The 23,204-nt window shown below is 44.3% G+C and overlaps 1 protein-coding gene across 1 annotated transcript; it reads left to right on the top strand.

Moving 5' to 3' along the window:
* Positions 1-689: 689 nt before the first annotated feature.
* Positions 690-22,944, top strand: sv2ca (synaptic vesicle glycoprotein 2Ca; the record flags this gene model as incomplete). The annotated part of the gene is made up of 12 exons (XM_080531102.1): positions 690-1,275; positions 10,123-10,303; positions 12,797-12,948; positions 18,316-18,449; positions 19,059-19,148; positions 19,586-19,696; positions 20,045-20,133; positions 20,659-20,823; positions 21,340-21,473; positions 21,636-21,842; positions 21,962-22,121; positions 22,761-22,944. The coding sequence occupies 12 exons, from the start codon at positions 690-692 to the stop codon at positions 22,942-22,944; spliced, it is 2,193 nt and encodes a 730-aa protein (XP_080387228.1).
* Between the last annotated feature and the right edge of the window lie 260 nt (positions 22,945-23,204).

The following is a 23,204-nucleotide window of genomic DNA, read 5'->3' as shown; positions in this document are numbered from 1 at the left end:
CATGACTCAGCACATTCACTGTCTCTGTTTTTAAATGCCCATCCCGAAACTGAAGCCAGCTCATGAAATATAGAACAGGGGAGCTCTCCTGGCAATTGATGTACTTTGTGAATATAAACTGGGGATAATACGACCAAAGCCATTTTCTTCCTATCAGTCAAGGAAATTATTAAAAGGCAGAGATAGGACGGCGAGCGAATGTTTAAGAGAGTTGTGCTGCCATCAGGCACCTGTTCAACTGATTATGAATGCTGCTGTGAAAATCGTAATTATCATCATATCTGACTTGTTCCTCTATCTCTCCCTTTCTTCCTTATGTCTCTCTTTAAGTCTTTCTTTCTTTTTTTCCCCTCTTTCTTTTATTTATTTTTTTCTTTCCGCCTATATTTCTTCTCTCCTCTCTCTCTCTCTCTCTCTCTCTCTCTCTCTCTCTCTCTCTCTCTCTCTCTCTCTCTCTCTCTCTCTCTCTCTGTCCTACCTTTCTTACAGCCTGACCAATGTTCCCCACAGTCAGAGTAGGATACCTCCAGTGGTGACTGAAGACTGCAGGGATCTCCCCCCTGTTGCATCTCCAGACCCACCAGAGCTCCCCTACATCAGCGTACATCTATCCCCCGAACCCCCCCCCACCCCTGCCCCCCTAGTGTCCCACCCCATATCCCCCTAAAACTGCTCCCACCAGAGCCAAAATGGAGGACAACTACGATAACAGGACTTCCTTAGTGAAGGGGGCCAAGGGCATCGCCAAGGAGGCCAAGCGGCACGCGGTGAAGAAGGTCAACAAGGCTGTGGACCGGGCCACGGACGAGTACTCCTCGACCCGCAACTACAGCCGCTTCCAGGACGAGGAGGGGGACGACGTGGGGGGGGGGGGAGGATTTTACCCTAACCCCCCCAGGCAGGACAACGATAACGAAGAGGGCTCCAGCGACGCCACGGAGGGCCACGACGACGAAGACGAGATCTACGAGGGGGAGTACCAGGGGATCCCGTCCGCCGGGGACGGGCGGCAGGTGGCTCTGGGGCAGCCGGTGTCGGACAGTCTGAAGGAGAGAAAGGAGCTGGAGCAGGAGAGGCAGGCGGACGAGGAGGAGCTGGCCCAGCAGTACGAGCTGATCATCCAGGAGTGCGGCCACGGGAGGTTCCAGTGGCAGCTGTTCTTCGTGCTGGGCCTGGCGCTCATGTCGGACGGGGTGGAGGTGTTCGTGGTGGGCTTCGTGCTGCCCAGCGCTGAGACGGATATGTGCGTGCCGAACTCTAGCTCTGGATGGCTAGGTAAGAGAGATTGTGTGTGTGTGTGTGTGTGTGGGTGTGTGTGTGGGTGTGTGTGTGTACATGTGTGCGTGCGTGCATGTGTGCATGTATATGAAAAACATCAAGCACCAAAAGGACATACACTGTACTGTGCACTAAGCTGTGTAAAAGTATTCAACATCTACGGTCCACCTAGAGTTAGCGGAGTGTTACAGCCTGTTGGTTCCTGTGTCAGTATTAAGAGAAACCCCTCTGTGCGGTTTGCCCTCAATGGCTGCAGGTGAGTAATCCATCACCACAGAGTCTGACATGAGAGCCGTGTCCAGGGGGGCCAGGCAGGGGCATGGGCTGCCTGTGTCAGAATCATGCTACCGAAAACAGTGAATCACACAGACAGATTGCACAGTGAGACACAGCCTACTATACCGTAACAATACCGTAACTATTTTTCAAGCGTACACACTGACTATTTTTTTTTTATATCTCCTCTAAAGTCGCCTTGTACCCTTTTTTCCTTTTCTTTTTCCTTTTTTCTTTTCCTGCTCTATGCTCTGCTTCTCTTTGCTCAAGACTCCCCCTCCTCTCCCTCTCCTCCCGTCTCTCTCCCTCCCCTCACCCTGCAGCTCCACTCCATCTCTCTCTACCTCTCTCTTTCTCTCTGATTGCCCTGGGGTGTGTGTGTGTGTGTGTGTGTGTGTGTGCGCGTGTGTGTGTGAGTGTGTGCGTGTTTGTGGTAAACGAGCATGATTACTATGACCTTGTTTGAATCCATTTGGCCTTTTCCAGACTTACAGTAATTATTCTTAATCACAGCAACAAACGGTGAAGTGACTACATGTTTTAGAGGTGCCATGGCAATACTGAATTAATTCTATATGCAGAAATAAAATATGGAAGAGGAAGAAGAAGAGATGGCATCAACTGAAGTACTGATAACTAGCAGCCAACCCTCAAAGACATCGATTTTTTCAAAAGCAGAAAAAGGTCTCTCCACCACAAGTAATTGAATACACCACGATTCAATTACAGTGTACAGTGTACAGTGTGTTGTGTATCAACACACCATGGGTGAGCTTCAGTGTTTAGTTAGTTCCACCTGAGTTGAGTCTCTCCAGCCACGGTGGCACAGCAGGACAACATTAATCACATCACTGGGACCGAGGCAGACTGGTTTCTACCGAGCAGAGTGTAATAGGATAATGCAATATGAAGAAAAAAAAGCAGCGTAAAAGCCTGAATGGGATGGACGACTAAAACGATGATTAGATTGCAGAATTCAATTTGGACATTCTAACAGGATCCCGTAGGAATCTTAAATGCTTCTCGGGAATTAGAGAGGACGGAGAGGAGAGTGAGAGAGACAGAGAGAGAGACAGAGTGAGAGTGAGAGTGAGAGTGAGGGGGAGAGAGAGGAGGATGAGAAGAGGGGGAAATGTACACAAGGAGAGAGAAGAGAGTGAGGGGGAGAGAGTGACGTGTGGGTGGTAGAGGGAGTGAGTGCAGATCAGTGATATTCAATACCACCAAGCAGTGTGAGAAAATGTAAGAAGAGGCTTATCTTCTCAGACGCAACAGACAAAGGAAATACCTCACCCTATCATTTTCCTTCTCCATTGGTCCCTCCCCTCTCCCTTTTTGTCGCTCCCTCTCCCCCTCACTCAAGTTCTCATCATTCTTTCTCTTTCTCCTCTTTCTCTCCATCTCTCTCTCTCCGTCTCTCTCTCCCCTTTCTCTATCTTTACATCTTTCTCTTATTTTCCCCTCTATCCCCCAATGTCTCTTACTCATTCCCTGTCTTCCCCTCTTTCTTCCTCTAACCCCCCCCCCCCCCTCTCTTTCTCCCCTCCCCTCCCCCCACATCTTGCTTTGCTCCTTCCCTCTCCCTCTCCCCTCCCACCCACCTATCTCTCTAGTGAGCCAGCTGGCAGGCTGTGTAGAGCTGCATGGTCCAGGGGCAGCTGAGCATGGCTAAACTGCAGTGAGATCGCAGTGCCACTGCAGAGACTACACTCCTCCCGTACTGCAGCTCCACTATGTGTGTGTGTGTGTGTGTGTGTGTGTGTGTGTAGAGGGGAGTGGGTGGGGGTGATGTGTGTATCTGGTGAGGGAGAGTTTGTCTGTGTGTGTGTGTGTGTGTGTGTGTGTGTGTGTGTGTGTGTAGAGGGGAGTGGGTGGGGGTGATGTGTGTATCTGGTGAGGGAGAGTTTGCCTGTGTGTGGGTGTGTGTGTGTGTGTGTGTGTGTGTGTGTGTGTGTGTGTCTGTGTGCATGTACGTGTGTATCGGGAAAAGGGGGTGGGGGGATTGGGAAAGAGACAGGGTATATGCGAGAGAGACAGAGTGTGTGTATGTGGCATAGAGTGTGCTTGCGCGTGTGTATGTTTGTGTGTGTATGTGTGCACCGAAGCTGCTGCCGCGAGCAATATCAGCCACAAGTAAGCCTCATCTAATTGCACTGTATTATCGAGTGTTCATGGCATCAAACTATTTCACGCCTATCTGCTTTATTATCACTAATGCCAGACGGCTTGGAGTCATTACTGATGGGGACTGAGTCATTCCACACTTTTTGCACTCATAGCCCTAATATGAGCTACTTTCATAAAGATTTGAATGAAATCTATGCTGCCCCCGCCGCATAAAAGCTCCCAAAATTATTTTTTTGGCGGAGGCGGCGGTTTACTTACGGCAAAAGAGGGGGCATGAATCTGATCGTACCTGACATGATGTAGTACAAATGTGATTACACGCTACTTATTGTGAGGAGAGGAGAGGAGGGAGAGGAGAGGAGAGGAGAGGAGAGGAGAGGAGAGGAGAGGAGAGGAGAGGAGAGGAGAGGAGAGGAGAGGAGAGGAGAGGAGAAAAAAAGAGGAAAGCTACTGCATAAGGAGGAGAAGAGAAAGGGAATCACCCATTAGCCTTAGAGAAGAGCACCAGGCATGCTGTGGCCCTGTTATACTAGAGGCAGCCCTGCTATACTAGAGGCAACTACACTAGAGGCAGCTACACTAGAGGCAGCCCTGCTACACTAGAGGCAGCTACACTAGAGGCAGCTACACTAGAGGCAGCTACACTAGAGGCAGCTACACTAGAGGCAGCTACACTAGAGGCAGCTACACTAGAAGCAGCTACACTAGAGGCAGCTACACTAGAAGCAGCTACACTAGAGGCAGCTACACTAGAAGCAGCTACACTAGAAGCAGCTACACTAGAGGCAGCTACACTAGAAGCAGCTACACTAGAGGCAGCTACACTAGAGGCAGCTACACTAGAGGCAGCTACACTAGAAGCAGCTACACTAGAGGCAGCTACACTAGAGGCAGCTACACTAGAGGCAGCTACACTAGAGGCAGCTACACTAGAAGCAGCCCTGTTACACTAGAGGCAGCTACACTAGAGGCAGCCCTGTTACACTAGAGGCAGCTACACTAGAGGCAGCCCTGCTATACTAGAGGCAGCTACACTAGAGGCAGCTACACTAGAGGCTGCTACACTAGAGGCAGCCCTGCTATACTAGAAGCAGCTACACTAGAGGCAGCTCTGCTATACTAGAAGCAGCTACACTAGAGGCAGCTCTGCTATAATAGAGGCAGCCCTGCTACACGAGAGGCAGCATGAATAAAACAGGGCGAGCGTTTTGTGTGGCGCTGAAACAGTTTGCCCCTCTAAAAGCGAAGAGCATCAAAGCGTGAAATCGGAAAAGAGGCCATGATGCAGCTCAGCGCTCACACTCTTCTCAGGGGGCTCCTCGGAATCTGACAGCACAAAAAAACACACCACGTCAGGCATGGGCCTTCCCCTCCCTCCCTCCCTCCTTCTCTCTTCCTCTCCTTCCTCTCCTCTCTCTCTCTCTCTCTCTCTCTCTCTCTCTCTCTCTTTCTTTATCTTTCTCTCTCTCTATCTAGCTATCTGACCTTACCATCACTCTCTCCCTCTTTCTCTTTCTCTAACTGTCTCTGACCTCCACCACCTCATTATTTCTCTCTCTCTCTTTTCTCCCTCGCTCTCTAACTATCAACTCTGCATCATTCTCTGTCTCCCTCTCTCTAGCTATCTCTCTATCTCCCTAACTCTTGAATTGTCATTCATTCTCTCTTTCCTTCTCTCTTTCTGTCTCTATCTCTGAATTGTCCATCATCTTTTTGCACTCTTTTCCTTCTCCTCCCCTCTCCCACTCACTTTTTATTTCCCCTTCGCTCTGCGCCTTTACTCTTTCTTATATTATCCTTCTCTCTTTCATGTATCCCTTCATTGTCAAGTTTATAAGGCCCAAACAGAGGTTGAATGATAATGTGAAAATGTGAACCATGAATGAATTTGATTTATTCCAGAATGCGTGTGTGCGTGCCTTCTCTGAGTCTGTGTGTGTGTGTGTGTGTGTGTGTGTGTGTGTGTTTGTGTGTGTGCACGTATACGTGTGTGGAGAGAGAATATTCCCTGTCATTCTAGATGTGTGACTGTATCTTGTGTTGCCCTGCACTAGTCAGCTCAATGCCTCTGGCCTCAGAGCTGGTCTGAAGAGCTTTGGCGTGTGTCTAGGTTTTTGCTGAATATCTGACTTTTAAAAAAAGTGTTTTTGAGTGGTTTGGGAGACAGTAGTGTCTGTCAGACAGACTCTGTTAGACAGAGTTCTGACTATTTGTTAGCATAGCGGTAGAGTTTTCTTACCATGCTGTTCACCTATCTAATTAAAATGAAGAACAATAGAATTGCATTTAAGAAATCCCTGCATCTGAGTGCTTTGAACTATCCCCTTACCCCTACCACCACCCACCCTTTCCCATTGAAAAGGTCTCTGTCCATCAGTGGTCTGCAATTGAAGGTCTAGGGGCCTTTATCCTATGTAGAACTGGAGTGTATCTGTTTTACCATTGTAGCGGTCTGCAGTTGTGAGAGTGGGGCGGCTGGATCCATAGACAAACTAAATCAATGCAGTGGCAGTTGAGGTTGAGGTGCGGTGAGGAGTGGAGGTCCTTTAATTAAAACAGCCTTGGAGCCACCTCGTCTCCTTCTGGTGTCACACACACACACACACACACACACACACACACCCACACACACACACACACACACACACACACACGCACATACACGCACACGCACACACGCAAGCAGGCAGGCAGGCACGCACGCACACACACACACACACACACACACACACACGCACACACACACACACACACGCACACACACACACACGCAAGCACGCATGCAGGCAGGCAGGCAGGCAGGCACGCACGCACCCACACACACACACACACGCACACACACACACACACGCACACATCCGTGTCTCTCCTCTCAGTCTCATACAGTAAATCATGTCTGACAGGTCAAGGAATGGCTGATGGAGAACACTGATCAACGCTATCAGTGGTGCTTCTAGGTTGGTCTCTCAAAGGGACATTTCTATTAAGTAATATGTTATTTTGGTAGTATCCTTTCAGTAATATGCATTTCAGTAATAACTATTTTGTTATATGCAATTTAGTAATATTCATGGAATTCAGAAATATAGAGTATTGTAAAATGATGGGACATTTAAGTAATATGCAATTTAGTAGTGTCGACTTAATGACATGGAATTCAGTAATCTATCAGTATTTAATATATTTATGTGTAATAGGATGTATAAAATATACGCATGATGCATATTTCATTAGAGGCTTCTAGTGTTGTCTAATGGTGAAGTGTTTTCTCTGTTACTGTACATAAGTCTAACTAGCCCTCTGTCATTGTCTACCGTGCTCTGTCAACTGCTGCTCTTGCAGAACACTTTGCTGCAGTGTGATAATTGCGTTGCATTGAGTTGTTGAGTTGCTTGAGCAAAGTTGTGTCTAGCAAAGTGTCTGCTCAAGAAAATAAAACATCAGGACAGGGGGACAGAGAGTACAGTCTGGTTGGAATCAGCACAGTTAAATATGAAAATAGATCTATATTGTGTGCATAGTAAGCTTTTAGACAGTAGTTTGACTGCATCACACATTGCCAGTGTAGCCAGCTTACATGTTTAACAGTGGATTTCCAACAGTGCATCATAGTAATACCATACAATTCACTTACAGTTAATTTATTTTCACAATGGTAGACAGATTGTAAAAGGGCCTTGAAGTAACAACCTTGAGATGAGTTTTCTCTATGATTCACCCTTTTCCTGGCGCCAGTATTGACATCACACTCTCCCGGATTATGCACAGTAAAAAGGGCACAAGATCAATAAATTAATTACGTAAGTGGCTGTCCTCTGGGGGGCTATGATCATGAGTCAACTGTATTGCTTTAGCCGTTTTCCGGTCTACTAGGCCCCTCGTCTACTCTTCTCCTATTTTTAGTCACACTCCTCCTACAGACAAATGGAAATAGAAATGATACAAGTGTAAACCAAAAAGTATCTTCCTTCTACAAACTGTAGAGGGAACACTACTATACAGTGTAGCATAGTGATTCAGTTTAAAGGTGTAAACGGTATGATGATTCCCCCCTAGACTTTCAGACAGCAAGCTAAAGCTATTAGCTTATTATAGAGCCATATTGGCATTACCTATCCAATCCTTTCTGATATACTTGAAGTATGTTGAGGATTTAGCTTGAAATAGGATTGGATGTTAATATTGGCTTCAGGGGACTTTCAAGATGGCTTCCGAACATGAGGACCCCAATTGAAATAAGCCAGTGGCTTTCTTGGGTTTTTATCCTTTTAGTTGACCTTGTATGTAATATGTACTTTCATGTACCTACTTCTGCAAATCTTCTAATAAAGTTTTCAATCAATCAATCAAAAGGAACGGCCCCAGTTTGACCCCTGAAGCGAGTGTCAGATATATGCACAACAGCCTTAGTGGGGTGATGGGACATGAATGAGGAAGTCATAAAACAAATGAGGTGCATCCTGCGACCCTGCATTGTAATGGCTTAGACATCATGTCTTCCTTCAGGCTGAGTTATATCACACCATGTGTATAAGCAGCAGAATATGACCAAATATATTGCAATCTGTTGTTTTTGTCTTTGCAGTGGCGTTCCAATACGAACGAGGGTACGATGGTGCTCATCTCAGTTTGTTAACTATCAATTTATGTCTGATCCCACTCAGCAGACAATTGTGGTCCGGATCCGGTCTTGCGGCACCAGAAACTGTTGTTTGTTATATTGAGTGGGCTCTTCAACATGTCAACTTTTGTTATATGAAAAAAAATAGGCTTTTTGGTCATTTGCGCGACTTGAGAATTGTCGACATGCAGACCTTTTCACCGGACCGTGTCACATATGGGCCAGGTATGAGGAATGTGGCCCTGATACGTTCCTGTAGCTACTGGGCCATCTTTGGTCTGAGTGTGGTTGGGCCATGGTCTGGCCTTTTTGGGGGCAGATAAAGCTCAGGAATGGCAGCCAGAGTTGGCCTGATTCTGGCCCGGGGAACAAAGTTGTACCTAGGCAACATTTGGATGCTGGTGGAAAACAGATGTGGGCCAGATCTACTCTGCTGACAGGCTTGTATCTGGATGAAGCCTGGTGAATGATTTAAATCATGGCTTGGATTTTAAAAACCTTATTTTGTATACATTTCTGAAATAATGAAACTCAAGAAAACCCTCCACGGTGGGCTACTATGAAAGTAATAACATGGAATGAAATGTAGTAGCCTAACTACATGAGGACTTGCCTGCAGTAAAGGCTTTAGTAGAGAATCTAATAGTAGATTTCTATATACTGTATGCTAGCGAACAGGGGTTAATCTAGTGTCTCAGTGTAAAAGTAGGATCATGATCATTGGTGGGTGAAATCAATGGTGTTTTGTCGGAGCATTGATTTTTCCCCAGATGAAAGAGATTAAATGAGAGCAGTTGGGTCCTTGGTAAAGTCATCCTGTATTACTGAGCGCATTCATCATCCCATCGATTAAGCACAAGTGGTTTCAAGTCCATTTTGTATTTACTCATCGCATTACTTACAGTGGGCATGGGATGGTTTAAATACTGCTGGTATTTTCTATATACTGTACATCTTTGTAATATGAATCATGTATTATCACTATGACGAGTTCCAGCGAGTTCTTGGTTGAGAACGATGCACATCCTGTTTTCCTGACATGCAGAAAATGTAAAGCTGAAATAAGTGGTAGAGGGAAATGGAATTAATTGCAAGAGTTGGGTGTGAGAGAAACCGTGTGTGAGAGGAATGCTTTGTTTTGTTATTCCTCTAAGACATATCGTTTTGACAGTCAATGTATTTACATCAATGTATTTACATTGTATTCACATATGTATTCACATTGACTTTACCAGGATTACCAGGCGAAAGCAAGATTTATAAATGTGTTATTCTACCAATCAGTGTACTTAACTGTCCCCTTGCTTCGTAAGAGTGAAACTCCATTCAATGACGCATTTAAACTATAATACTGATGAACGATCAGCACTTGACTTTGACACTTTTATACCTCACCATTTACCAGCAGAAGCACTGAGAGAGGACATGAATCCTGAAATGTCTCTTGGCAGAGACAGGCCATCAGGTTGAGAGCCCGTATAGGTGATTACGATGACTTTGGATATGAATAGCAGGGGATATTATGAAATATACCTTTAGAACGTGTGGAAAACCAGTGAGTGTATTTGGTGCTCTGCTAAAGAGTCCATGAAAATGGTTGTGAATCCATTCAACTATAATATGCTTTAAGAATGAAACACAAATACTATCTAATCTTCTCAGTAAAATGTAAAGAGAGGGCTGTATTTGTTGATTTCTCTTGAAGGTATAATACAAAAACAATAGCTTTTAATAATGACTTTGTGTTGTGTTTTCCAACAGAACCCTAACCCATTGTTTAAATCTAACGTAAGTCTCTCTCTCTCTCTCTCTCTCCTCAGGCAGCATCGTGTACCTGGGAATGATGGTGGGGGCGTTCTTCTGGGGGGGCATGTCAGACAAGGTGGGCCGCAGACAGTGCCTACTAGTCTGTATGTCTATTAACGGCTTCTTCGCCTTCCTGTCTTCCTTCGTGCAGGGCTACGGCGTCTTCCTGCTCTGCCGCACTGTCGCAGGCTTTGGGTGAGTGACTGCCAGAAACACGTAGTGTGTTCATTCCAAAGTATGTACAAGACAGAATGAGGGCTGGTGCTGAACTCTTGTGTCCTGTACTATTGACACTTTTTTATTGAATTATGCCTAGTGCCTTATTGTCTACAAATTGCAAGATACTACTAATTGTAAATAATCTTATTGTCACTTATGTCCTGTACTATGACACTTTTTAAATTATTATCTTGAATTATGCCAATTGCCTTATTGTCTTGTGAGGATGCAATGTCAGGAGCCGAAGCCTAAGGATTTTACTCTCTTACACTTGTGTAATGTGACGTAACAATAAACTTGAAACTTGAAACTTGACTGTAGTCCATATTCAAACCATAGGACAGTACTCTCCAGAAGCATGTTCCAATCAGTCGTTGAATGCTATCATAGAGATAGCTCGTCGCTTCTTTTCATCTAGGTAAGGGTAATACTGGTAACACACAGATTAGGAACTATAAACTTGTCACGACAACACCATGAAATAATCGACAGCCATAAAGACTTACATGACTCTTAACTATAAACCAAAAAATGTACCGGTACTGCACACCAAAATCAGTTCTCTTGTCTTGTAGGGACAAGCTGAATAACTCGTTCTGGTTCTCGGTAGAACCTTTTTTCTAAGAGTGTGTAGTTGATCAAATGTCACGCAGTAGCTCTGCGTTCCCTTATTCCCACCATCCCTTGCAGAGACTGCTGTCCACACAAGCGTGTGGTTAATCCAGTCTCTCTGATGAAGATCCAGCTGTTACACCTTCTAATTACACCTGTAAACATTGACTTACTAAGTAATGACAGTGTGAAGTTTACTTTAAGCGAATAGGGATCATATCCCCTGCCCCAACACGCACACGCACACACACACGCACACACACACACACACACACACACACACACACACACACACACACACACACACACACACACACACACACACACACACACGCACACACACACACACACACACACACCTCTCTGGAACTCCACTTGTTTTACCCATAGAGGTTTCTCCAGGATGGATATACGTAGCGGTCAATCTGAGTTTACTACTAAAGCACCCCCCCCAGTCGGTGTGACAGGTTGTCAGTGTGACAGTAATACTGTAGCATGCATCCATAATGAAAGTCTACACTTCAGCTACATCAACGATAACAGAGGATTTAACACAGGGGATTAAAACATTTAGCTACTGAGGTGTAACAGGAGTGGATTAGTGCTTTTAACAGTGCTGGTGAAATGTTTTTATTTTTATATTTTCTTTTATGAAAAGTCTCAAAAACATAGCATAATTAGCAGGCAAGGAAATCCTCTTTTATCATATGTAAACTAAATAATTCAAAAGTTGTATAATTTGTAAAAGCAGTTTTAATGTTGATAAATCTATATACTATATGCACAAGTTAGTGAATGCCTTTTTTTAATTCAACCATGGCCGTCTATCATGAAATGGACAGAGTTAGACAATTAGTCTTTTACTCTCACGCACACTTGTCACATTCAGTCCTATTGGATCCTGTCAAGGATTCCCTCTCACAAACTCAAGGGAGTTTTCCCTGAACATGGTCTTGGCAGTCTGGCTTTTGGTAGGACTGTGGAGGCCAAGGGTTACAGTTAGCAACTCTGTGAAAAACAAGTTTCTTGAAAAGCACTTCACAAATGACACTGCATTGCATAGATGACTCAAAGTATTGCTTCTCTTTCTTCTCTCTATGTGGTCTCTAAGCCATCTTATTATAACTCTCTCTCTCTCTCTCTCAACATTATTTCAAAAGTGTTTGTATGTCAGTAAAACAACCAACAGAAATCAAATCACACCAGTTGCTTACTTACGATGACATCTATCAAGTAACACTTATAGAGCATTTAATGGAAGCCATCCAGAAACTATTTTCTTTAGTGGTACACCATACACTCAACCCTCTTACAGAGACATCTACGAACAGGGCATTGATTTATAGGCAGGGAACATCAGAACATCGGCAAGTGTAACATTTCCTTTAAAAAGCTCATTTAGTAATGGCATCCCCACCCCCACTCCCTTGAGAGTATTAGAGTAATTGAAAAGGCTTGCCAGCCAAACTGCCTACAGGGAGTGTGCTTTTGATTCATGGAAGATTGGCTCTTAGCCTAATGGTTAACAGGAAAGACTAACAAGAAAACCAAGGATGCCCTCTGTTTTTGGCAACCTTTTCACATTTTTGTTAACATTGTTGGTTGAAACAGTTCCACATGATTTGAACATTGTGTACGTACAGCATGAATTACTTCAGAAATGTTGTCTTATTTCACATAATTTCGAGCACTTTAAAGGTAGACTCGGCAAGATAACATAGGGTAACCATGGTGTTCTATCAAAAATAGGGTTCTAACAATAATATTCAAAGGCTTCTCCTGACCAACCGGGACAAGCCAAAGATCCCCTTTAATTTTACAGTGTGCTCACTGTCCTCTCCCTCCTGTCTCTTCCAGAATAGGGGGGGCCGTGCCCATAGTGTTCTCCTTCTTTGCGGAGGTGCTGTCGCGGGAGAAGAGAGGGGAACACCTGAGCTGGCTCTGTATGTTCTGGATGATAGGGGAGATCTACGCCTCAGCCATGGCCTGGGCCATCATACCACACTACGGTGAGCAACCAATGCTGACCATACTGTACGCACAGTACTGACAAAGCACGTGTTTTAAAACCTTTTTCCCGACAAATCCAGGTTGGCAAAGTATAACAAAAGAGGGTGAAGGTTTTTCTGTGACCCTGGGTGTAGTAGGTGCCAGTTTGTCCTGAAAAGTAATGTAATTCCTCTAAGTGGCTGCAGACTGGGAGAGGGACAGGTTAAGTGATTAATGTAGGCCTGGAAACCATGGAGACACACACACACACACACACACACACACACACACACACAGGGATATTTAAAGGATATGGGCGTGCCGGGGGGAGATAGAAGGTTGTGATTTACGATGCTGCTATGCTGGAAATAAGCTGCACTCATCAATAAAGAAAAGCTGGGAATACGCTTAAACGCTAGCTGTTCTTCTCTCCCTTCCTGTCTCTGTCTCACTATCTTTACCAACCTGTCTGTCTCTCTATACTGTATCTCTCCATCTGTACCATCAGCTCTCCTGCTCTGTTGTCCGCCCCCCTCTCTCTCCCTGTCTGTCTGTCTCTCTCTGCCGCCCCCCCCCCCCCCCCTCCACATTTTCTCTCTCTCCCTCTCTCTGTATCAACACCATGTTCTTTGTGATCAAGCATAATTAGATTTTTCTCCTTGCTTTAACGGGACAAAGCTAGAGCATGATTTATGGCCGAGCGGTGCTTTAGCCGAAGCCTGACGTCAGGGGGGACTAAAGTGGCATGGGGCACAGAAAGGCCTGCTTCTCCAAAGACTGAGGGTTGAGGACACTGAAGGCAAATACATCTGACACCTTAAGAGGCCATATAAGTTACAAGTGATCACCCACAAACAATGCACACACACACACACACACACACACACGCACACACACACTCGGCTGTGCACACATACACAACTGATAACCGAGTGCTAGTCTCTCTGTGAAAACTCTGCTGTCAGATCTGCAGATATCCATTTGAAGGCATGGTGGTAGCCCCACTCCGCTCTCATTCTTCTTGACTCTCTCTCTCTCTCTCTCTCTCTCTCTCTCTCTCTGAGAGGAGGGGCGTGCCTTGCATACTCCACCACTTTCCGATGGGGTTTTCATGTTTTCCCAAACTGCTGCAGTGCCCACCAAAAAACGACGGGGACGAGGAGGAGAGTTGTATTTTTGGTCTGAAATGGGGAAGAGAAATGATGGATTATGACACATCATAGCACAAGATCAGTAGTTAATGCTTCATTAAATCTATTTATGCACAGTACCTTGTCCTTTGTTTTAAACACTTGTTGGTCCCCTGATGTCTCCTAAAGCCGCATGAAGAGCACAGCTGCAGGCTACGGGAGCCTGAATCTGCAGAGATTCTCATCACTCATGCATGGGGGCTGTTTTTGCTGTGCTCACCACCATACTGTAACTCACCTGGTAGGCAGCCCCCCCACAGCCCTGTTAGATCAAAGAAAAAGAGGGCTCTGCGGCTCCGCGGCTCCCTGTGATTCCTGCTCTCAAGCGGGTTTATGATTTGGAACGTGTCGCTTGCTCGCTGCCACAGTTCTTTCTTGTACAATATAGATTTTTTTTTATCTCAACGGGACATTCGGATACATGAATACAATACCTTGTGCCTTATGAAAATGAGTATCATAGAATGACTTTATGTGTGCTTGCTTGGAGTTGTCAATGCACTATTATAATGGACTTGGAGAAGACTGCAGTGTGTGTCCAGTAGAATGGTTGTCTGTCCAACGGAGAAGAGGAAAATAGCGAAAGGGCATTCATTGATTTCCCGTTAAAGAGTGAGAGAGAGAGAGAGAGTGAGACACACACACACACACACACACACACACACACACACTCACCCCTGCCGTTTCCAGCTGTCACATTTTACACTGCTCCGACTGCCTTGAAAAGCTGCCTCCTTGTGATTGCGATCGATCGATTAGCCTTCGCACTGTACTATGAATAAACCTTGAGTGAATGGGTCCGGCCTTCATTGACAAGTAGCAGAATGCTCAAAAGCTTTTTTTTTCTTTTCTTTTTTTCCTTTTTTTCTTTTTTGGTGTATATATTTTTTCCTTTTATATTCTTGGCTTGCCTTATTGTTCAGATGTGGTATACGGTTGTTAGAGTTTGCACCATAAAAATAGACAGTATGCTATGCTGCAGCAGTCTCAATATTCTTCTAGAATCTAGAATCTAGATTACCGGAGTCACTGGATTGAGACCAAGGAAGAGTCATAGCAAAGTCAGGTATATACTGTACAGTAGCTACTGTATATATCAGCATCCATATCTAATACCGTACACTGTATGTCAGTACAACAATGGTATGGTTTTAAAGAGTAGTTGTATGAACAACTGTTAATCCCTACAAGTGTGACACCGGACTAACACCATACAGTGTAAATGCAGGATTGCCTAAGCACTCCAAAACCACTAATTTCCACTATTGGGAGTTGCTATCTATCTATCACACACACACACGCACGCACACACACACACACACACACACACACACACGCACGCACACACACACACACACACACACACACACACACACACACACACACACACACACACACACACACACACACACACTTTCTCAGGCCTCAGAGACATCAGCAAGCGCTGCTGACTCAGTCATCCATACACTTACTCAATTATGTACATAATCCCTGTAATGGGATTTCCAATGCCATGGGCAAAACACTGGGAGCTACACTACATCCCCATGGAAAAGGCAATCACGGTGGCATATCAACTCACACATGCACGCACACACAGGCTCATAAACCAACACACACGTGCACGTAGTCATACAGGCGAATACAGACATCTTACACTGATGTGTTCTGTACCTGCACAAACATACACATGAGACGATAAGGAATGGCCACCATGGTACCATGTCATTGGCGATCCACTATGGATCAACCAACACATCTCCAAGATTGCTACTTCATTCAGCAGAAAAGTGTAACTTATAACAATGGGCTCATCCACTCATTCACATCCTCACACACACTACACGAGTTGCATACACTAACAGAGCTAGGTTCACCAAGTTGAAACTAACACACCCGACAAAGCCCATGCCACACCTGACACCTCTTGAGAGAGACAGAGACAGAGAGAGAGAGAGAGAGAGAGAGAGAGAGAGAGAGAGAGAGAGAGAGAGAGAGAGAGAGAGAGAGAGAGAGAGAGAGAGAGAGAGAGACCGAGTGGGGGGGAGAGAGAGAGAGAATATAGAATTTAGAATTGAGAGAATAATTCAGATCACATGTGCCACCACTAATAGGAACACTGTACTGTATAAAAATAAATACCACAGAAATACAGCCATTGATCTTTTTTCAGTTCATGTCATTTTCAACATGCCAGCTTTCATCCTTTGTTCTTGTTCCTTGGCTTGACTTCCAGAGTGTTTGATAACTGCTGGTATCAAAGCTGGGTTTCAATCTGCTGTTTTAGATTAATTCCCAGCAGTAATTTCCTCGCATTAACATGAACATGAAGATCCCCCCCACCCCCTCACCTCCTACGCCTGTTGATGGATAATGTGTTATTGCCTCAGATCGTGTACTGTACAAGAGGCACTGTCTGAAAAGAGAAACGTGGGAGGTCACGACTAACACGACACCATATTGCCATTGCAAAAACATAAGTGTGATCGCTACACACACACATACACACACACACACACACACAGACACACACACACACACATACACACATACATGTACAAAAACACACAAATAGTGTATACATACACGCACACACACGCACACACACACACACACACACACACACACACACACACACGCACGCACACACACACACACACACACACACACACACACACACACACACACACACACACACACACACACACACACACACACACATTCAACAAGGCAACCCTTTCCAAGAGAATGGAAAACATTTACCTCACAATTGTTTAGGATTAGCCACTTTGCTGTAAGAGAGCAATATTTTCAGTGTGACTTATTTCTGTGTAAACAGAATGCAATTGAGAGGTTTTCATCGACCATGTTATTAAAATGCAAGAAACAATGTGATTTTGCGTCTTAAGAGTCTATTGTACCTGAGGGAAAGAACCATGAAATTACAAAGCTGTGCACAGTTTTTCCAATCATGAGGCTACGATTATTTACAGGGTTTTGTGCTAATTACGGTGATTGAGAATAGATATAATTGAAAGCCTCAACAACAATTTCCAACTCTAAGACATCATTAGTCCAAGTTTCCTCTTCAACTGAATGCCCCCGAAAACGACTTTTGAATGTGCTATAATAAGTGTAATTTAGAGAGGGGGGAAAATAAATTGATTTTGTGAGTGTGTGTATGTGTGTGTGTGTGTGTGTGTGTGTGTGTGTGTGTGTGCCAGTAAATGTGTATGATTTTGATGTCATTGAGCCCTGTAGTGTCCTAGTTTATGAGTTGTTGCCAGTGCTATAACATGTTTGGTTCTAATGCTAGTTGTGAGAGTGTCTGAGTGCTGTCTCTGTATACATATACAGTGTTTCTGTATAGCTGAATATACACGTGTGTATGTGTGTGTCTGTGTGTGTGTGTGTGTGCTTGCGTGCGTGTGCGTGTGCGTGTGCGTGTCCGTGTCAGGCGTGTATTGCTGCTACTATGATTAAACTATGCTTCTACAAATAAACGCTCAATTATTTTCACAACATCACTCTTCACTTTACACATTCAATTAACCTATCGCCTCCATTGAGTAATTCATTGCTCCCTCATACATCAAACTGCAGTGGCGGGGGAGTACTTTTATTAAATGGTAGTTGTTATTAACTGTGGTATATTACCTTCACAGCAGGGGTTCCCATAACACCAGTGATAAACAACCTTTATAAAAGTAGGACCCGCAGTGGTCCCCTTGATAAGAATACATCTGATGTTATTCAATCGGTTTCCCTAAGTGACCCTCAGTTAGTAGGCTAATTGTATTTGCTGTGCCTGTGATAACACCATCCTGCATTTAAGAGTGGAGGATTGTCTACTGGTTTGAAATGTGTTTCATTGTATGCTGAAGCAGTTACCTCTGTGTGTGGACTGTAGAGGTTATTGCAACACTTTTAGAAATGTTGTGAATACTGTAGAAGATGATATAGATCACAGCCTGCAAGGGTGAATCGGAGACATTGAACTGAGCTTTTCTTTTTAATAAAGCGTTGAACAATGAGACCCTTGACATGCTACAATGCATAGAAATCAGAACTTCCTCAATCCTCACTTCAAGATGTGAGCCTGAGGAAAGACACTCTTATGTGTTCTGTTGTGTTGCTGATGTTTTTTCAGTTGCATCTGGTTGGTTACTGTTCTGTGTTGTGTTTGGTTGGTTGCAGGCTGGAGTTTCAGTATGGGTTCGGCCTATCAGTTCCACAGTTGGAGGGTGTTTGTGGTCGTCTGCGCCCTGCCTTGCGTCTGTGCAGTTGTGGCTCTCACCTTCATGCCTGAAAGCCCCAGGTTCTTACTTGAGGTAAAGAAAAGCATTATGTGAATATGGGAAGTGGAGTTGAAAGGGACATTTTTTTTTTTTTTTTTTTGTCTACATCAGAGGCATCCAAGATATGCCTATAATCAAAATGATTAATCAATTATGAATGCTAATATTAGTACTATGTTAGATATGCATAATTATTTTTAATTTCACCCATAGCCTAATTCAATAGGCCAATCCCTTTGTCGATCAGAGAAAGATAATATTTGAAGCTTACATTATATTTTCAAACTATAATAGTAATATAATAATAAAAGTTATGATACTGCTTTGTTGTGTCACATAGAATGCTCAACTATAAGGAAAACAGTGAGTCAGCAGAGACCAAGCCTAAACATTGCACGCTATTTTGCATGCCCTTGGCAGTGTTAGCAAAATAAGAAAGCAAAGGTCCATGACAGTTGGCTTGTAACTGTAGGAGAATTCCCCTTTGAAGTAAATGACTCATCGTTGTCGTGACTCCTGTCATCTCAGCCCATCTATGTGGAAGGGGGGAAGCGCGGGTGTCTCTGAACATGGCTGTCACAGAGCGCTCCCGGTTCCATGTTTTAATCCTGTTAAATCCTCCCCGTTTCTCTGCCCTGTCAGGTGGGGAAGCACGATGAGGCTTGGATGATCCTCAAACAGATCCATGACACTAACATGCGAGCGCGTGGGCAGCCGGAGAAAGTCTTCACAGTGAGTATTTTGCCGCGCTCAGGAAAGCAAAGCGGCTTATCATAGGCCTAAACAGACTGCAACACGTTTAATATCTGTCTTGTGGATGGTGTGCAATATGGGGATTTGTAAAGGTGTTTTCCTGCCTCAGGCCTGAGAGAGCATCTCAGTCCATCCAAATTGATCAGACAACCTCACAAGCTCTTCAGTGTTGTCGAAGGACTGCTTATTGCAAGCGAATATGATATTGGCTTAGGGCTTGAGCCTCTAGACCCATTAGCTCCCCTCTCTCCTTGATAGGCTCATCTAAGATGTTGCAATCAGCTATTTGAAACTATTTGTTTTTGTTAGACTACCTTTTTTTTCTATGGTTGCTGCAAATCCTGATGCATACATAGTGATGTTCTTTGGTTCATTATTGTCACTGAATCGTTTATTTCCCACAATTCCCCTCACAGGTGAACCGAATTAAGATTCCGAAGCAGCTGGATGAACTGGTGGAGATGGATTCTGGGTCAGGGAACGCGGCCTCCAAGGCTCTCTTCAGGATGAAGTCTGAGCTGAAAGGGGTACGTTTCTACTGACTACAGGCTGGATCACTCCAATGCAACACTAGTTCTTCAATTATTCAGGGGGGTATTGTAGTGAAGTGAAAGGTTCAAGACGTTGCGGATAGAAATGTTTTGATAGAGCTGACATATCCTTCTTGTCCAACAGGCACATAGAGCATTGTGAACGTTGGGTAACGTTGCAACGTACTGAACAGGCCCCAGCTGTGTTAGATCCATCTGATATTATTCAGATTGAGCCACATCACCCTACTGATTGTTGTTAAGATTGAATTGGTTTTTTTACTGTCAAATTAATTGGCCCCTACTCAGAAATCATTGTTGACGTGTCTTTGTCTCTGTACGCAGATCTGGCTGAACTTTATGAAATGTTTCAACTACCCCATGAGAGACAACACCGTGAGGCTGGCTATTGTGTGGCTCACATTGTCATTTGGGTAAGCTTTCCGTTGTAATTTTAAATTATTTCACAGCTGCTCCCTACTGACACAGTTAAAGACAGTGAAAGATGTAGTTTACCAGTCAGAGTTGTAGTCAGTGAAGGCCAATTTCATTGGTCAGGAAATGGCTGAGGCTTTTGAGCTTGCAGCCACATTACATTTCTATAATTTCTTCTGTTGTGCAGAGGCAGTGCTCTGGTCTCAGGAGAACTAAATCAATACTGTTCTGTTGGAGGCTCAGTGGGTGCAGGGATCGGAATACAAACAAGCTGAAAGAAAACTATTTCTGGAAAACAGAAACTATTGTGACATCATTCGACGTCATTTTACTACCTGTCTCTCTGTCTGCCTGGCTGTCTGGTTTTGTGGCTGGCTGACTGGCTGACTGGCTGTCTATCTGTCCACCTGTCAGCCTGTTTGTCTCAATCATTCACCTGTCTCATCATTCTGTATTTAAGCCGTAAGCATAAAAACATCAGCAAATAACTTATTTTAATGCCTATGGCATTACTGTCGCTGCAGGTACTATGGCTTGTCTGTCTGGTTCCCTGATGTCATCAAACACCTACAAGCTGACGACTATGCCTCCAAGGTCAAAACCCACACCAACGAGCGCATCGAGGACTTCACCTTTAACTTCACCCTGGAGAACCAAATCCACACCAACGGAGTCTTCATCAACGACAGGTAAGAGGGGACAACTTCATCATTACAATAGGCCACCTATAGGTCATATACAGTACCGTACATGGTTTAAGAAGGATTCATTGAACGATGTTTGGGTGAAAGTGTGAAAGACTGGCATTCTTTATCAATTGTGACAGCAGCTGGTGAAAGAGGGAACAAGTTGTCAACCAACCAAATGTTCAGACATTTATTCTGAAAATGTTCAATAATAAATAATAAATAATGACACACTCCGTAGTTAGTGTAGAGTAGTGGGGATTACTCACCGAATCCATTGCACTGCAGTATTTTGGCTTGACTAGGGAGTGTGTCATTGATTTTCCACAACGTTGACATTTATTTAAAAAATTCAGAATAAAAGTCAGAACATTTTGATTGGTTGCCGACTTGTTCCCTCTTTCTTTCACCAGCTGCTGTCACAATTATGATGCATCTAGCCCACCATCTAACCATTGATTATGCATTGGCCATAATGCCTTTATTTTAGTTTACCCTCATTTTCTCATTTTCTTTTAGGTTTCTCAATATGAAGCTTAGGTCTGTCACCTTCATCGACTCCACGTTCCGTAACTGCTTCTTTGACGATGTGACTTCGGTGGGCTCCTTCTTCCGTAACTGCACCTTCATCGAGGCATTCTTCTTCAACACTGGTGAGATAGACAGACAGATATATAGAGACTGGTTTGTTAAACCAGGATAGTCCATTCAATAACAAGTGTTTTCCAGGGACTCCTGGAAGCCTTAAAACATTTCAAATGTTCCTGTTTCCTGTCTCAGTCATGTTCTTGGGTCTCTCTTGTTTTCGATGGCAGATATTGATGACTCCAAACTGATAGACGGCACAGAGGTGATCAACAGTACCTTCACCCACAACAAGACGGGCTGTCAGATGACGTTTGATGACGACTACAGCGCCTACTGGGTCTACTTTATTAACTTCCTGGGCACGCTGGCAGTTCTGCCCGGCAACATCGTCTCTGCCCTGCTCATGGACAAGATTGGACGCTTATCCATGTTAGGTAAGCAGACGTTTGTCTTGTCAAAGTCTAGTCTGAAGTCCCCTTTTGTGGTAACCTTGATTGTAGGAAGTTAACTGATTAATGCAATGGATGAACCTTACACATTCACTTGTGTACAGGGGGTTCCATGATCCTATCAGGGATCAGCTGTTTCTTCCTGTGGTTCGGCACCAGTGAATCCATGATGATCTTCATGTTGTGCCTTTATAACGGCCTGAGTATATCAGCCTGGAACTCACTGGACGTAGTCACCACCGAGTCCTTCCCTACAGACAGGAGGTGAGAGAAGCAAGAAAACATGAGTTCACACACAGGGCATACAGACACACACACACACACACACACACACACACACACACACACACACACACAAACACACAAATGTGACAGGGTCTGGTGAAAAAGGCCCCAAGTAGGGCAATGTCATTTTTCCGTTTCTTCCAGATTATGAAAGGGCAGATTGTAAGCTTTCAAATGATGTCATACATTAAAATCTGAAAAAAAGTTGAAGAAGATATGCATATTTGAATGTTGGTGCACCTCAAGTCAACTAACAGAGAAAATCACCCTCAAAGTTTTCAAATATCTCTCACCTCACACCAGAGTGGACTCTTCATCAGTTTCATTTTTAAAAATAAAATAAAAGAGGATGTTTTTGCTCATTTGCGCAACTTGAAAATTGCCCACATGCAGCCCTTTTTACCAGACTGTGTCACAAATACACACACAAATACACACGAATACACACATAAAAACGTAAAAAAACCGCACAAAAAAAATTAAAGACTGAATGACTTTTCCTCTCTCTCTCTCTCTCACTCTGTCTCTCTCGCTCTCTCTCTCACTCTGTCTCTCTCGCTCTCGATTGCTCTCTATCCCCCTCCTCCTTCTCTTCTCCCCCACTTCACCATCTCTCAGAGGAACAGGCTTTGGCTTCTGCAACGCCCTGTGTAAGCTGGCTGCGGTAATGGGGAACCTGATCTTCGGTTCTCTGGTGGGCATCACCAAGGCCATCCCGATACTCATGGCTTCCTCCGTGTTGGTTTGTGGAGGTCTAGTGGGGCTCAAGCTCCCAGACACCAGATCCAACGTCCTCATGTAGTCCCAGCATGGCCCTCCTCGTCTGGGCAAGACCTGGGCAAAACATGGGGGAGGACTGGGGAACAAGGAGCGGTGCAGAGGGCTTGGATCAAATGTGTCCTATGGATGTCATTTATTTATGTCCTCTATGGTTTCAGAAGGGGTTCAATTGGGTAGCATCCCTTCTTTCACTATAAAGCAGTGTGTTGATTTTCTTCATAATGTTTTACTCATGTATAGTAATGGAAACAAGGTCAAATTCAAGAGGCTTATTTCTTGTGT

This window comes from Nansenia antarctica (genome assembly GCF_963989245.1).
Source record: "Nansenia antarctica genome assembly, chromosome: 5".
In the NCBI taxonomy this organism is placed as follows: Eukaryota; Metazoa; Chordata; class Actinopteri; order Argentiniformes; family Microstomatidae; genus Nansenia; species Nansenia antarctica.
Note: the sequence above shows the minus strand (reverse complement) of the source record. Positions and strands in the feature narration are given on the sequence as shown.